General features: G+C 53.8%; 1 protein-coding gene across 8 annotated transcripts in view; it reads right to left on the bottom strand.

The window, feature by feature from the left end:
* Positions 1–8143: 8143 nt before the first annotated feature.
* The window catches only part of DUSP22 (dual specificity phosphatase 22), a 56828-nt gene continuing 51765 nt past the window's right edge, over positions 8144–13206 (bottom strand). For 7 of the 8 annotated variants that reach the window (XM_073005606.1, XM_073005605.1, XM_073005609.1 and 4 more), the window contains 2 exons: positions 11324–11495; positions 8144–10892 (listed from right to left, as the gene is read on the bottom strand). In XM_073005606.1, the coding sequence (XP_072861707.1) occupies positions 10710–10892; positions 11324–11449 (309 nt within the window). In that variant the 5' untranslated portion in view covers positions 11450–11495 and the 3' untranslated portion in view covers positions 8144–10709. The remainder of the gene's footprint in view (positions 10893–11323; positions 11496–13206) is intronic. The other variant, XM_007973890.3, reaches the window with a different exon arrangement.

The following is a 13206-nucleotide window of genomic DNA, read 5'->3' as shown; positions in this document are numbered from 1 at the left end:
CCTTTTCACTTCTGCTTCTGTAGAAAAAATGAAATGGAACCAGTTGGCAAGTGTCAGGTGTTAGGGAAATCTGATTAATGTCAGCCTTCTATGTGACAATCATTCATAATCATGGGATAAAATAAATAAGGGACAGAAAAAAGGCATGCAGCAAAACTTTTCTTTTATTGGACTTTATATTTATTGTATCAGTAAAAAAAATAGAAAATAAATATTACAGTAAAATAGGGGTATGAACGTGGTGATTCTTGGCACAGAAAGGGCACGCTGCATGACAAGTATTTCAATCAGATCACATTGCTAAACAGAGGTGCACTGTGGCTGCTTTTTGTTTTTGCAGTAGAGGTAGTGTGAGAGCGTGGTGGGTGCCCCTGAGCTCTGGCCTCTGCTGGCAGTACGTGCTACTCTGGTCACACCCAGGTGAGGTGGGGGCACAGGGCCGGGCACCTCTGCACCCTTCCCCAATCCTGGCTCCTCAGAAGGGCAGTCCCTGCCAGCAGCACCCATGGGGCAGGTGGAGATGAGGCGAGACTGAGCTGTAGTTGGAGGACCCAGTGGCCTCCTCCTCTTGTCACAGGTGTAAACCCCACAGTGTGCCGTCTGCACCCCTAATGCTGCTTCCGCTTCTGGAGAACCCAAAAGCTACCACAGCCAGTCACAACAAGGAGACGATGGCGATGGCCCCCACATGGTTGCCTCATTTGTTCAATCCTTCCATGGAGAGGCCCCTGAGGCATCCAGTCCAGGCAGTGGCTCCTGCCCACTTCCCTCCCAGCCACTAGCCCAGCCTCACCAGGCCTCAATCAAGCCCCAGGGCCTTCCACAGCCGCCCACAGCTCACAGCACAGGAGCCTCCTGGGCAGGCACCTGGAAACCAGCCCTTCCTGCTTCCAGTCTCTGGCCTCCCCAGGACAGGTCCTCAGCGTTTGCAAGTGAGATGCCAAGGCCATGCCAGTCCCGGGCCTTTCCCTGTAGGCCATTCACGCCCCCGTGCCGTCACCCCTCCTCCCAGACCCCCATCCCCGCCCAGGGTACCCCCTACTGCACACACAGGCAGTTCTATATTCCTGCGGCGGGCATCCCCGGGCCCAGGACACCCCCCACCACTGCACACACAGGCAGTTCTATATTCCTGCGGCGGGCATTCCCGGGGCCCAGGACACCCAGGGCCCAGGCGGCTAAAGCAGAAAGGTCTGGGCAGAGGCGTGCATCGTCGTCCTACTGCACACGCAACAAGCACCCTTTGGCTGCAAGAAGCAAGAAGTGAATCACGCTCTGCCACTCCCTACCTTCCTCCTTTACCTCCCCACACTCGACAAGGCCTCTAATCGAATGCACGCCCATCCTCGGAGAAGAACATGGTGGCATGATTGCCAGCAGTGCACGGGTTTCACCCTCCTCACCGTACTGGCACTTCAAAGGCACTGGGGTGACGTAGGCGCACCTTGCCTGTGACTGGGGTCAGACTGCTTGCATTCCAGTCCTGACCTGGCTGCCTCCTGGCTGACAGACTAGAGTTCAGTGTCTTCATCTGAAAGCAGGATCAGAGTAAAACCTGTCTCACAAGTTGGTCATGAGGACGTGATTTCAAAAGCAAAGGTCCTCTGCCGGTTCTCACCACGAATCAGTGCCCAACGGCTACTGGCCATGCCCAGGTCGACCACCCTGCCGTCTAATGGGAGGTCTTTGGGGAGAGAAGCGGCCTTCTCAGACACATCAAATGCCACCCAGAGAGGCTGGCTCTGGCCACATCAAATGCCACGAGACAGGGTGCTGTCTGCACCCCTCATCCCTTTAGGGAGTTTTTTTCATGGCAGTGGAGGGGAGAAGTTCCCCACATGAGTGTGTTGCCTCCTCGGGGACTTCCCCAAGGTATTCCAGAGAATCAGCATCCAACTGAACCTCAGGCAGGTCCGCCTGGCCCCAGCCACTTCAAGGCTTTCATCTGCTGATGCCACCTCCGCCCCAACCTGTGCACCTGGTGGTCCTGGGAGCTGGAGGGTCACGGTGATGGGAGGGCCTGGCAAGGCAGGGAGCGGGTTTCTTGCTGTGGAAGTGGCTTTCCAGGCATGAAACGATGGCAGCCCCCCCGCCACACCTGAACCTGCAAACAGCCGCTGCAACCAGCCAAGATTCGGCTCCTCTCCTCTCACGCCTTCCTGGCTCTCCCTGTGTCACCACACGGGCCCGGCCGAACACAAAACCCAGGAGAATCCCAGCAGCTGCCCCTGGCACATGACAGGCCTCTCCCAGGACACTGGCTCTGAGGAAGCTCTGTGGGGCTGGGCCCGTTGCCAGAAAGGGCACACCCTTTGTAAAGCAGAAGGTGGCATTTCTTGGGTGCATGTGTTGGAGTCTTCTGATTCTTGTTTTCCAAAAAGGCTGCCCATCAGTGTCTGGGGAAACCCAGCGCCGACTGAGAAGCAGCAAACCTGCTCACCAGCAAGGTGCACTCCTGTCTGAGCCGACGGGGCCACTGCTGGGGGTGGGTGCCCACGGCCCAGCGCAGAACGATGGACAATGTGCCTCTGAGGGAGAGAGGGGCCAACCCTTCCGCCACTGCTGGGCATCGTGGGGGCTGCTGTGTGGTGACGTGGCTCCTCGGGCCAAGCTGGGAAGGTGGCTCTTGCTGGGATTAGCACTTTTCCGTGCCCTGTCCTCCGTAACATTATTCCTTGAAGGAATTATTAACCCAAAAAGCATCTCCCTAACCTCACCCTCATCATCTAGCTTTTTTTTTTTCTTTCAGACGGAGTTTGGCTCTTATTGCCGAGGCTGGAGTACAATGGCGTGATCTCCGCTCACTGCAACCTCCACTTCCTGGGTTCAAGCGATTCTCCTGCCTCAGCTTCCCAAGTAGCTGGGATTACAGGCATGAGCCACCACACCTGGCTAAGTTTTTGTATTTTTAGTGGAGACAGGGTTTCACCATGTTGGCCAGGCTGGTCACGAACTCCTGACCTCAAGTGATCCACCCACCTCGGCCTCCCAAATTGCCGGGATTACAGGCGTGAGCCGCTGCACCCGGCCTATATGGCTTTTAAAATCAGGCCTGTGTACCCAGGACACGCACAGAAACGACCCCTTCCAAATGTCTTCTCTGCTAAACCTACCTCTAAACCAACAGCCGCCACCACACGCAATTAGAATATTGAACTCCCCGTACTTTCAGGCACCTGCTGAAATACATTTCTTCCAACACCAAGCTCTAAAAACTGAACTAGAAGCTTCAGGAAGGTTTGCTGTGAACTTCTACCTCTTTATGACCAACAGTTTGCATACAGATTTGGAGCCAAAATAAACCCAAACTTGCAGATGTTCAAACGCACACTGGCAAATCTTTCCCCCAATGGAAAGAAACGCATGCAGACCCAGCACTCGCACCCTTCAGTCAGATGGTAATTTAAGCTGGTTAAGTCCAAGCCACAAGAGAACAGTAATTGTGATACTGCAAGTCTCAAAGCAAGCTGGGCCTGAGGGCGGGAGGAGACCCGCTACAGGTAAGAAGGGAATTCAGCCTCCAAGTGGCAAGTCAGATGCAGGCTTGTTTCTTTTTCTCCCTTTCTCTGGGCGACGAAAAGGAAAGGGAAGAGGAACTGCCCGCTGCAGTCTTGGTGATTTCTTTTTAAGTACATATATAAATACAGCGTGTTGAAAGCATATTCTTAATAAAATTATTAATAACTCAGGATGGGAGGAGACATCTGATGTGGGATCACAGGGGTGTGATTCTTAGTGTGTTCCTTATTTTTATGACTAGAGGCTGGTGTGCGGAGCAGCACCGTGACCAGCTCTGGCTGCACGATCAGGGCTTGGCCATTTCCTTGAGCGTTTTCAGGTACCTGCTGCCTGAGCTACCTGAATGGCCAAGTACCTGAACTCAGCACGCTCCGAGACGCTGCACATCCTGGAGGCTAAGGTGTTCTTTGAAATAAAAATAAATAAAATTGAAACAATACAATACACATGGCCCACACACGCACACCCCAGTCAGCAGTATTTATGGCTGTCTTGTGTCCAAATAACATAAGGCAGCTCCAGAAGTTGGAAACAGGATTCTCTGCTGAGACTGAAACTAGAAAGAGCTGGCACCCAACAAACAAGAAAAGCCACTAGCAGGAACCCAGGGAAAGGCACAAATGGCGCTGAGATCTGGAAACACTCAAGTTTAAGGAAGGTGATCTGAGAAAAGAATCGCCTGGGGCAGACCAGGCGCAATGGCTCACACCTGCAATCCCAGCACTTTGGGAGGCTGAGGCAGGCAGATCATTTGCGGTCAGGCGTTCGAGACCAGCCTGGCCAACATGGTGAAACCCTGTCTCTACTGAAAATATAAAAATTAGCCAGGCATGGTGGCACACGCCTGATGTTCCAGTTACTTGGGAAGCCGAGGCAGGACAGTCACTTGAACCCGGGAGGCAGACGCTGCAGTGAGTTGAGACTGCGCCTCTGCACTCTGGCCTGGGCAACAGAGTGAGACTCTGTCACACACACAAAATAATCGTCATCATCACCATGGGCAGAGAGAGCAGGTGGCAGCAGGGGTCTGCCTGGGACCCAGAACGGCAGCCTCAGGAGCAGCAGCCCTGCTCTCGGACCACATGTGCCTCACCTGCTGCCCTCGCAGCGCCCCAGCCCGGGGACACGGCAGGCATGGACAGAGCCTTGGCTGCCAGCTTCAGGTCCTGACCACTCGTGCTCACCACACAATGCTCCGGAACTAAGGTAATCTCCCCAGATCTTGCTAACGACAGAAACAGAGCCAGCCTGACCAGGAGATAACATTAGTCTTTGGAGAACCAATATTTTATCCTTCACAGTAAAACAGGAAATTGGAAATTTGAATTCAACCTTCATTTTCATGAGTCTGGTCCCTGGGAATGTGTCCTGGATGATGTACAAACATGAGTATCTCACTCGCAGAGCCACGTTACACCCAAGCACAGCCCCACTTAAAGGCCCCTGATCTGGGATCCAGTCGGCCCCTTCTGTAGCATCTTCCTTAAACCCTTTTGCAGAGGCACGCACACCACACAGTCCAGGAAGATGCTGGGACAAAAGGGCCACTGCAGTTAGCAAGATCCCAGGGAGCGGGCAGGGCACTGGGCCCCCACTCCCCAACATGCAGTCAGTCACCCAGAAGAGCTGCGTGTCCTTCCCCGCCCTCCATCAAGCCCATGCTGGGCCCCTCTTCACCTCCACCACCATGACCCGTGGCAGGTTTGTTCTCACTGGGGTAGCCCTAGCAGCAGCCTCCTGACTGGCCCCACATGCAGCCCCACCCCACGTGGGCACCCGAGTAAGCCGCCTGCACCCCGTCACGTGTCTGGCTGGCTCAGCACCCTTCCGCAAGTTCCCCACTCCCCCACCATCGGCAGCACTTACAAGGCTACGGGCTCAGGAGTCAGACCTCTGAGAACATGGTAAGGTGCTGCCCCTCTGAGCCTGCCTCGCTCCAAGGGCTGGCCTAAAAAGCAAACCTGACTGGTCAGGCGTTGGCTGTGCTCACAGCCTTGCCGGCACGATTCCACTACTGCCCGGTCCTGGGAAGGCTGCTCTAGTCCTGCAGAGTGGCTGTCGTTCCTGACACCAAGGTCTTTCGTGCCCACATGCTGGGCCAGGCCTCCACCCGAACTCTCCCTCCTTCCCACCATGCCCAGCTCATTCCATGGCTTACGCTGCAGGTCTTAAATTAGGTACTGCGTTTTCTAAGACACTTCCCTTAAATGCGCCCACCTCCTCCAACTGGAACGTGTCTTCTCGCCCCTTTCCCCACACGTGGCACCAGGGCAGCTGCAATAGTCCTCACCACGCCGTACTGGAAGCCAGCGGTCCCCAAGCTTTTTGGTACCAGGGACCAGTTTCGTGGAGGACAATTGTTCCATGGACCGGAGTGGGGAAGTGGTGATTTCGAGAAACTGTTCCACCTCAGATCACTGGGCATTAATTAAATCATCAAGAGCTTGCAACCTGGATCCCTCGTGTGCGTAGCTCACGATAGGGTCTGTGCTCCTAGGAGCATCTGATGCGGATCTGACAGGAGGCGGGACTCAGGGGCGTGGACTCGCTCGCCCACGGCTCACCTCCTGCTGCGGCTCAGTTTGTAACAGGCCATGCACCAGTACCAGTCTGTGACCCAGGGGCTGGGGACCCCTGCTGTGACAGCTTTCCTAACCGCCAACCCCACCAGGCCACAGTCCTTCTGAGAATCAGGGGTGTGTCTGAGACCTGGCTGGGTCCCAGAGTGCCTGTTACGATGAATATAAATTTGTCAAGCGAATGAATGAATGAATGAACGAATGAATGAATGGAGAGGCAGCTGACCCAGTTAAGGCTCCTCTGCCTGTAGGTTGTAGTTCTGAGTTTCAGGCTAGAAAAGACCCGTGTTCAAAGAGATCGAAGGAAAAACAGCGTAACGGAAAGAGCCATGGCCCTCAGCCCACCTCACTGCACACGCCCAGGTCTCCACGGGGCTCAGAGGTGGCCAATTCCCATCTCCAGGGTGACCCACACAGCCTGGCCGGGTCGTGAACAGACCGGAATCTCGGGCCCTCAGCCCACCTCACTGCACACGCCCAGGTCTCCACGGGGCTCAGAGGTGGCCAATTCCCATCTCCAGGGTGACCCACACGGCCTGGCCGGGTCGTGAACAGACCGGAATCTCGGGCTCGTAACATCTAAGATGTTCAACACCACCTCGGCATGGCCCTGAGTTTCCAGACAGAGGTCCGGAATTGGCTGCCCCTGCTCGATGGACCAAAACAAAGTCTCAGAGTCTAGAGGGGGGCAGGCAAGGAGAGGTTCCTGATTTCAACACTTGTGCCAACAAGTGTTGGCATCTGGGGCCTGGGCCTGCCTCAGTGGAACCCTCCGGAGCCTATGAGGGACTCTGCTGAGCTTCTCCCAGCTGCTCCAGCAACAGCTGCCCTCGTGCCCACATTCCTTCCCTCCCCGCCCACCGATTTGGGACCAAAAGATCCAGCAGGTTCCAGTCCCAGCAACGTGGACATCTTCAGGCGCATCTCACGGCCCCTCTGAGCCTCAGGCGAGTGAAACACCTTCTCTGTCGGTTTACAAAGCTTAGGGGCAACAGTTCGTGACCTGCAGACCAGCTCGCCGTTATGAGATGGCGGGTGCTGGTGTCAGATAAATCCTGCGGTAAGACACGGCAGTGGGAAGTGGCACTGGCTGAGAGCCGGGTGACCCTGCAGACGGGCGCTGTTGCATGAAAACCTGTTTTCCTGCCTCACACTCCAGGAGACACACACAGGTCTTCCCGGGACTGTGCTGGGGCCTGGCTGCTGCCTCCCGAGCGGGCCCCACAGGAGACACATCCAGGGTTCGCTGGTCTGGCCCATGAAAACACTCAGAGGCACCGAGGACAGAGCTGCCTGTGCCACACCAGGTACGCACGCTGCTTCAGGATAAGCATCGTCACACCCGAGGTGTTTCTGTTGCCTGAAACTGCTCAGAGGGTCCCCTCACGCTCCTCGGGACTGCTCAGAGGCTACAAGCTCAGGAGTCAGACCTCTGGGAACCTGGCAAGGTGCCTCACCTCGCTTTGCCTCTCCTGTGGCCCCCAGCCGTTCCCCCAGCCACTGCCAGGAGCTTCCAGGCATCAGAATCTACATAAAGTCTGCCACCTACAGTCAATCAGCTCGTGAGTTCACTTGCCTTTAGATCAAGCCAAACTTCCCCTTGTAGAGTTAAATTTCCCTTTTCTCCCAACAAATCAGAGAAGGAAAATGTTACAAACTGACTTAAACTTCTCTTCAAGTCAGGTGACATTCCTTCAGATTAAGAGCTGAATATGGAATCAGAGTAACTGTATTCAGTGCTGTGCAGCCGACGTACACGGCAGGGCTGGCTGCACACTCCTGTGCACACACAACTCATTCCAGGCGCCAAACGTGCAGTTCCCACTCCGTGCAGGCAAAACCTAACTCTCACGTCCAAATTTCTTTCACCTCACAATGATGGGCCTTTTTTCCTTCTTGGAGACATGAATCCACCTTTTGTGGCATCTGCTTTAGCGCCTTCTGGAGGAAAACAAGAGCCTCTAAAATAAAACCAGGAGCTTCGATCGCGCAGGCCGAGGGGAGCGTGGTGGCTGCCCCTTGGCTCGGGAAGAACGCATTGCACATGACCTTAAACGTGGCTAAGTTGCCCTTTATTCATAAAAACATCGAGCTTTCGGTTAATTCCACCACGGAGAACACAAACCAGAGATAAAACCCACACCAAGGGCTACTTCCCAAGCCGGGGAATTGGAGAACACGCGGGCAGAGTTCACGCCACACAAGCACACGCGGCTGTCCCTGGGGGGCGTTCACAGGAAGGAATCACGAGCGCGCAGCCATCCACACGGCAGTGCAGCAAGGCTCCCGGGGTCCTCACAGGCATCCAAGCCGGGGACAGAAACCTCCACAGCAGTGGGGATAAGGGAAAAACATTTTCTCTTGCTAAAGAATATCCTTAGTTCTCAGCATAAACATGACTACATATATATTCAGCTTCAAATGAAAAACAAGTTTACAAATCACTACTGGATACTTAAAAATACAAACTCTACGTTGCTTTTCTTTTTGGCAGCACCAGCCTAAACTCTGCGGGTTTGCAACATTTCAGACACTTCAGGTACATTACAGTCTTCTCAGAAAGGCCCAGGACTTCAGAATTCCCGGAGCGGCTGTGAAGAAAGAACATTACTGGCAACAAATATTCAAACAACACTTCAAGAACTCCAAGAATACACTGAGAGGCTTGTAAAGATGCACATATTTAAGCGTTCAAGCTAATATCCTAAATCATTTTTCAGTTAACATATTTGTATCTATTTTTGGCTTAGGAAAAACATGTACTTTATTGGCAAATTGTTTAGCTGCAGCTGGACGGATGGTTCTACAGCCACATGCCCCTTTCTGGGTGTCCACCCAGGGCCTGCGCACGTGCGCGGAGTCCCCAGAACGCTCACCGCTGACACACCCTCCACGTGCGCGGGAAAACCGCTCTTCTCGTGCGGGGCTCTTTTTGGGGTGGAATTCAGAGAAACTGGGCCGCACCATCTTTTTAGGGAGAGGCCGAGTATGTTTTTCATCTGAGTGACTGCCTGCTTAAGGAATTTGAGTCGGTGTAAAGGACTAGACCACCGAATTGGGTGCAGCGTCCCAGGATGCCCGCAGCCCCCAAGTACAAACTGTAGATGCTCTCGTGGCCTGAATGTGGAATTTTACCCACCAGAAAGCATTGCTGGAGCCCAAACTGGCAACTTTAAATAGCTCAATGATATCGGTACCTTCTCCTCTGGTTTCAAACGCAATCATGACCAAACATTTTCAACTGTGAGGCAAAGGTGACTTGCACACCAAAACACCTTTCCAAAAACATTCAATGAGGTAGCTCAGGTCAATTATCAAACCCAAGTGAACACCAAGAAGCTTAATAAATGCTCAGGCATTTTAAAATGCAAATTGCTACAGTGCCTAATAAATGCTCTTTCTTCCCAGTTCTTGCAGGTGCGTGCAAACCTTGAGGAGGAACCCCTGCAACGTGAGCACAGCAAGAGGCTGGGAGTGAATGAAGCTGGCAAGGAGCAGAGAGCAGGGGCGCCCTGGTGCAGCCACCTTAGGCTAGTGCACCTGCCCACCACAGAGCTCAAGTGCAGTCAGTTCCAGAGAACAAACACCAAGGAGAACTCAGAGTTCGACGGGCTGGAAAGTGGCCCTGACTCGAGGTGCCAGGGAACGCTTAGCCTGGCGTATTCACACTGAGACTGCGGCAATCCAAGACACTTCCCTTAACTGCTGAGTTGGTGTAAAGTTCTGGCCCACCGGACCAGCTCAGGGCGGTCTCTCTCACTTTCCAGGGCCCCAGAGCCACCCTCCATCTAGGGGAGTCTGGCCCCTGCTGCCCCCACCACACCACCCTGGGCGGGTTCTGGGAGAGGCCACGCTTTCAGCCACTCGTCCCCTGAGTTCTCACGGTCTGCCCACAAGCACAGACTGCTCTTTGCTGGGTAGTTTTTCAGAGGTCGAGCTCCAATGCCTTCCATGTGGAGTCCTGGACAAAAGGAAAGGTGGCCACACCAACCCAGGCAGCAATATGCATTCTGTGACTTCCAGCAGTGAGAGAGTTCACACACACACATTCATGTGCACATACACACGTTCACAATGTACACACAGGTACACACTTAGGGTGCACAAACCCTCACACAGGCACACACATGCATCCATTCACTTACACTCACCCACGTGCACTCACACACCCACGTGCACTCACACACACCCACGTGCACTCACACCCACGTGCACTCACACACACCCACGTGCACTCACACCCACGTGCACTCACACCCACGTGCACTCACACACCCACATGCACTCACACCCACGTGCACTCACACACGTGCACTCACACACACCCACGTGCACTCACACACACACTCACGTGCACTCACACACACACACGTGCACAGCCACTGGGCGGCATCCCGGGGGCAGCAAGCTCAGGTGCACCAGGGTGGGGGTGGGCGGCGTGAAGCGGCCTCGAGCAGGCCTGGGCAGTGTTGCTTGGGAAGGAGCCCTGAGTGCCCCACCTCACCCTGGCGATCTCCCTCTCCTGTCCCCAGCGGCCACCACCACCGTATGGCCGCCCAGCCGGGCACACTGAAGACAAGCAGTGGGAAGGAAGGCAGCAGGTCCCTCGCGTTAGGTTTCCGTCGTGTAATTATCGTGGGCCAGCGGAGCCAGTGCCGGAAAACTGCTCCACCGCCTGGCGCCGGGCTGGGGCTCCACGCGCCCTTGCTCCTTATATTTACCCAGAATGTTTTTGGCTTCTTCTGCATCCTGCAAAGGGCTCTCTCCGTACTCTTCTCTCAGCCACTGCCGATACTGGAGAGGATGAAACAAACCCGACACGTCACACAGGTGCACACACAACCAGGGAAACAGCCGCGGGAGTCGGAGCTCTGTGGTTGGCTAGCCAGGGTCAAGCAAGAGAAGTAACTGCTCCTTCAAGGTGCCGGCCTCGGACATGAAAATAGGCCAGACCAAGGAAATGGTACGTCACCCAAAGGGAGAGAAACAAGCTAGTGGGGGTACCAGGCACAAGGAAAACAACAAAAGGTAGGCGCCTGTGGCTTCAGCAGGTGCACAAGGGATGTGTGATGACTTCTGAGGGGGCGCAGCTGGGCGCGCTGGGAGCCGATGTCCTCCGTGGGCCTTTCAACTCCAAACGCCATGATGCTGGCTGTGTACGGAGACTGTGGGCACTGCCCAGGGGCACCGGCCTGAATCTCTGATGTCCCCTAGGAATTGCTTACCTGATGGACCTCATGCTTCTCAAACTCCTGGAGCTGTCTCTGGAAGCCCACGTTGGGGTTGGCACAGGATCTCCCAGCACGCACGGTGTGCAGGGCGTCCTCCCAGCCAAAGTCGGTGACGGTCATGATGTACGCGATCACCAGCGTCACGCTCCTGGAGACCCCGGCCAGGCTGCGGGGCCAAGAGAAGCACACGTGTGAGGGCAGTTTCAGATCCCCGGGTCCATCGCCCAATCCACGTGGAGCGGGGGATTCTAAGGACCTTGTTTAGGAAGCCTTCCTGCCTTGGATGATATGTGGACAGCAAGCTCACCACCAGTAAGCCACTCAGCACTCAGCGCACCAGCTTCCTCTCCTTCCTGGCACCAGAATCGCACGCTTTCTTCCGCTGCCTGAGCTTTGTTTATTGGTTTTCTATGGGCTGTGGCTCCAGATGCCCCCCTGCTCCGAAGCCCCTCCTCAGGTCTCCCCATTTCCCCAGACAGATGACATAACTGAGGTATTCCAAGGGAACTTGAGGCTTCCAGGGTCTACACGACAAACCCATTTATAACCTACGTTTGTTTAGGGTGCTTCATGTTCCTTAGAGTCTAGTTTTCTTAGCTACACGACGGCTAGATCTGTAGTTTTTAAAGCCCACGACATACAGAAGCCCTTACCCAATCTTACTTTTGTGCTCTTTTTGACACAAACATGCAGAGCACACAGCAGGCACACTGTGTCTGCAGGGTGGGCGCGAGGCATCCTGCAGGCAGCAACGGTTAGGGTCAGTTACCTGGAGCGGCCGAGGGAGGCCCGTTTTACATGTACATGCAAATGAGGGTGGTCACAAGAAGGCTGTGCTTCATCAGACTTGGAGAGTTCTAGCAACAGGTTAAGATGGGGAAGTTTAGCAAATGTCTCGCTTTTAGAAAAACCTATCTTTAGAGGTACATAACTGTATGAAATATTAATTCCTAGAATATCAGGCCGACACATATTCAAATATAAACAATAATTTGAAAACCCCACTCTCAAGTAGTGGCTGTTCACTAGGGTTTTATAGCAGAACTGCTAGGAGAGATTTTAGAAGACAGATCCTCCTGGGCTGCAACCCTGGAGATTCACATTCACCAGGAGCCAGGAGAGGCCCAGCAGTGGGAGCTCCAGAATTCTGCTTTTACTGGCTCCCTGAACCCCCAAGGTATGTTAAAGCCAAACAGAAATGAACGTTAAAATCCTGCCATCTGTATTTATTACACTTTCTACTCTTAAACAAGATGAAAAATCATGTGATTTCAAGAACTGTAAGAAACTGCAGACACCATTCTGAAAACAACTGAACTATCAGCGTCCTCCCATGTCATGGGTTATTGGCCCTCAGAACACACTGCAGTTTACACAGGTGGCTTCTCTGGATGTCATGCGCTGGGTCCCTGCGTCCCCTCTGTCCTGGCAGGGCTGCCACCGACCTCAGCAGCAATATTCCCCAGGAGTTACCACTTCACAGACCTAACGAGCTTACAGTGCAAGAGTAACTGTTTCGGGGAATGTCAAAAGATTGTTAGGTTTTCAGTTAATTAATAACACACTTCATTCAAGACAGAGAGGGGACATGTCCGGCCCAGCACTTACAAAACAGAGCCTTGGCTCCAGAATTTTGGCTACTGGTTCCGTGAACAAATTAGCCATGTTATTAGTATGATTACGAGTGGTAATAAAAATGCCATCCCACTTTCACTAAGAACTCTCTCTGTGCCAGGCGCACGGCCAAGAGCTTCAAATGCATCATCCTCGGGTTAAATGTGATACAGCAGCTTTCCTTTCACTGTGTGTGTGTGTGTGTGTGTGTGTATCTACACAAAACATAGCAGAATGCAAACAGACACAAAACATAGCAGAAT

Source organism: Chlorocebus sabaeus, chromosome 17 (assembly GCF_047675955.1).
Source record: "Chlorocebus sabaeus isolate Y175 chromosome 17, mChlSab1.0.hap1, whole genome shotgun sequence".
NCBI classification, from domain to species: Eukaryota; Metazoa; Chordata; class Mammalia; order Primates; family Cercopithecidae; genus Chlorocebus; species Chlorocebus sabaeus.
The sequence above is the reverse complement of the archived record's forward strand: the minus strand, read 5'-3'. Positions and strand labels throughout refer to the sequence as shown.